A 1,263-nucleotide genomic window follows, 5' to 3' on the forward strand; every position below is an offset into this window, starting at 1 on the left:
GTAAAACTTTAATTTGTTGACGGTCCCTAACTACACCCAGAGCGAATGTCTGTCGAATATCCAATATCCAACTAACTTCACCTCGGTTAATTAAAGCTGGATCAGCCTGTAGTGTGTCTTTCCACATTTAGACCTTCATAGGTTAATAAATGTAACTTAAATTCAATTTTTTATGCTAATATGTCAAAAATAAAGCTTTTAAAGAGAATATTTCATTCGTTCAGGCATGGGCTGTGCTTCTTTAAGTGACATGACCCAGGAAAAATACAGTCATGTTTGCATATCATCAGTTTTTGAGCACATAAAGAGAGCGTCCTCCTGCTGGGGATCAACAGATCAACCGTGATACGGGCTCTCAGATCACAGGAGGCTAAATTTAGACGAACCACCGCACCGACTAAAGCCCTTTAAATCACCTAATCCAGACGGGGCAAAGTGAAGCAAAACAAACGAACCTTCTGCGTGTTTACCGCCCGAACTACCGCTGGGGAAAACAAGACTTCATGTCAAATAGGGGGAGGGGGACTTACCATGCTGGAAAAGTGAAAAGTCGGCCCAAAAAATATAATAAATAACTTAAAACATCATTCAGTTACTTTTTAATTGAATTTAAAAGAAATTGTTTCATTGTTGAACTTCTCGGTGACTTTTCTGTCTGGAAAAGAAACAAAAAGTAGCAATAGTAGGTTCCTCTCTTCAGGATTGCAGTAAAGCGCTCGTGGTTGTCGAGCGTCCAAAAACGTCACTGACTTGCTCGCGATTGGCTAGAAGATGTGACGTCATCAACCGACATCGGCAGGAAAAGTGGAGTTTTTAATTTTTTTATTTTTTATTAAAAACTTCAAAACATTAAACTCAGAACCATATGGACAGAACAGATAGACGTAAAAAAGCAAAAAATACAATCAAACACGATATAAATATTAATAAAAATCAATAAATATATAAATAATATATACATAAATAATATAATATTTAGAAATAAATGTAATATAATAAATATATATAAACAATACAATAATGAAAAATAATAATATAATAAATAGGTTTTCATACAACTTGCTATCTTCAATAAAAAATGCTCTCTGGCATTTTGTTTTTCATAAAGTTAGTGATTTGAAATTTAAAGAAATCTCTTAACAGAATGTGTTAAATATAAATAGACTTTAGGAACCTGCTCTTGTCAATGAAAAATGTTCCAGATATTCCAGCTCAAACACTGAATAACAAATCAAATAAGTTATCACCAGAAACCACTCCAAC

General features: G+C 33.8%; 1 protein-coding gene across 1 annotated transcript in view; it reads right to left on the bottom strand.

The window, feature by feature from the left end:
- LOC112147213 (protein zyg-11 homolog) overlaps positions 1-755 on the bottom strand; it is a 9,283-nt gene extending 8,528 nt beyond the window's left edge. The window contains exon 1 of the mRNA XM_024273437.2: positions 531-755. Coding sequence (XP_024129205.1) covers positions 531-533 — 3 coding nt within the window. The 5' untranslated portion in view covers positions 534-755. The remainder of the gene's footprint in view (positions 1-530) is intronic.
- Positions 756-1,263: the final 508 nt, after the last annotated feature.

The sequence above is a fragment of the Oryzias melastigma genome, linkage group LG17 (genome assembly GCF_002922805.2).
Source record: "Oryzias melastigma strain HK-1 linkage group LG17, ASM292280v2, whole genome shotgun sequence".
Classification (NCBI taxonomy): domain Eukaryota; kingdom Metazoa; phylum Chordata; class Actinopteri; order Beloniformes; family Adrianichthyidae; genus Oryzias; species Oryzias melastigma.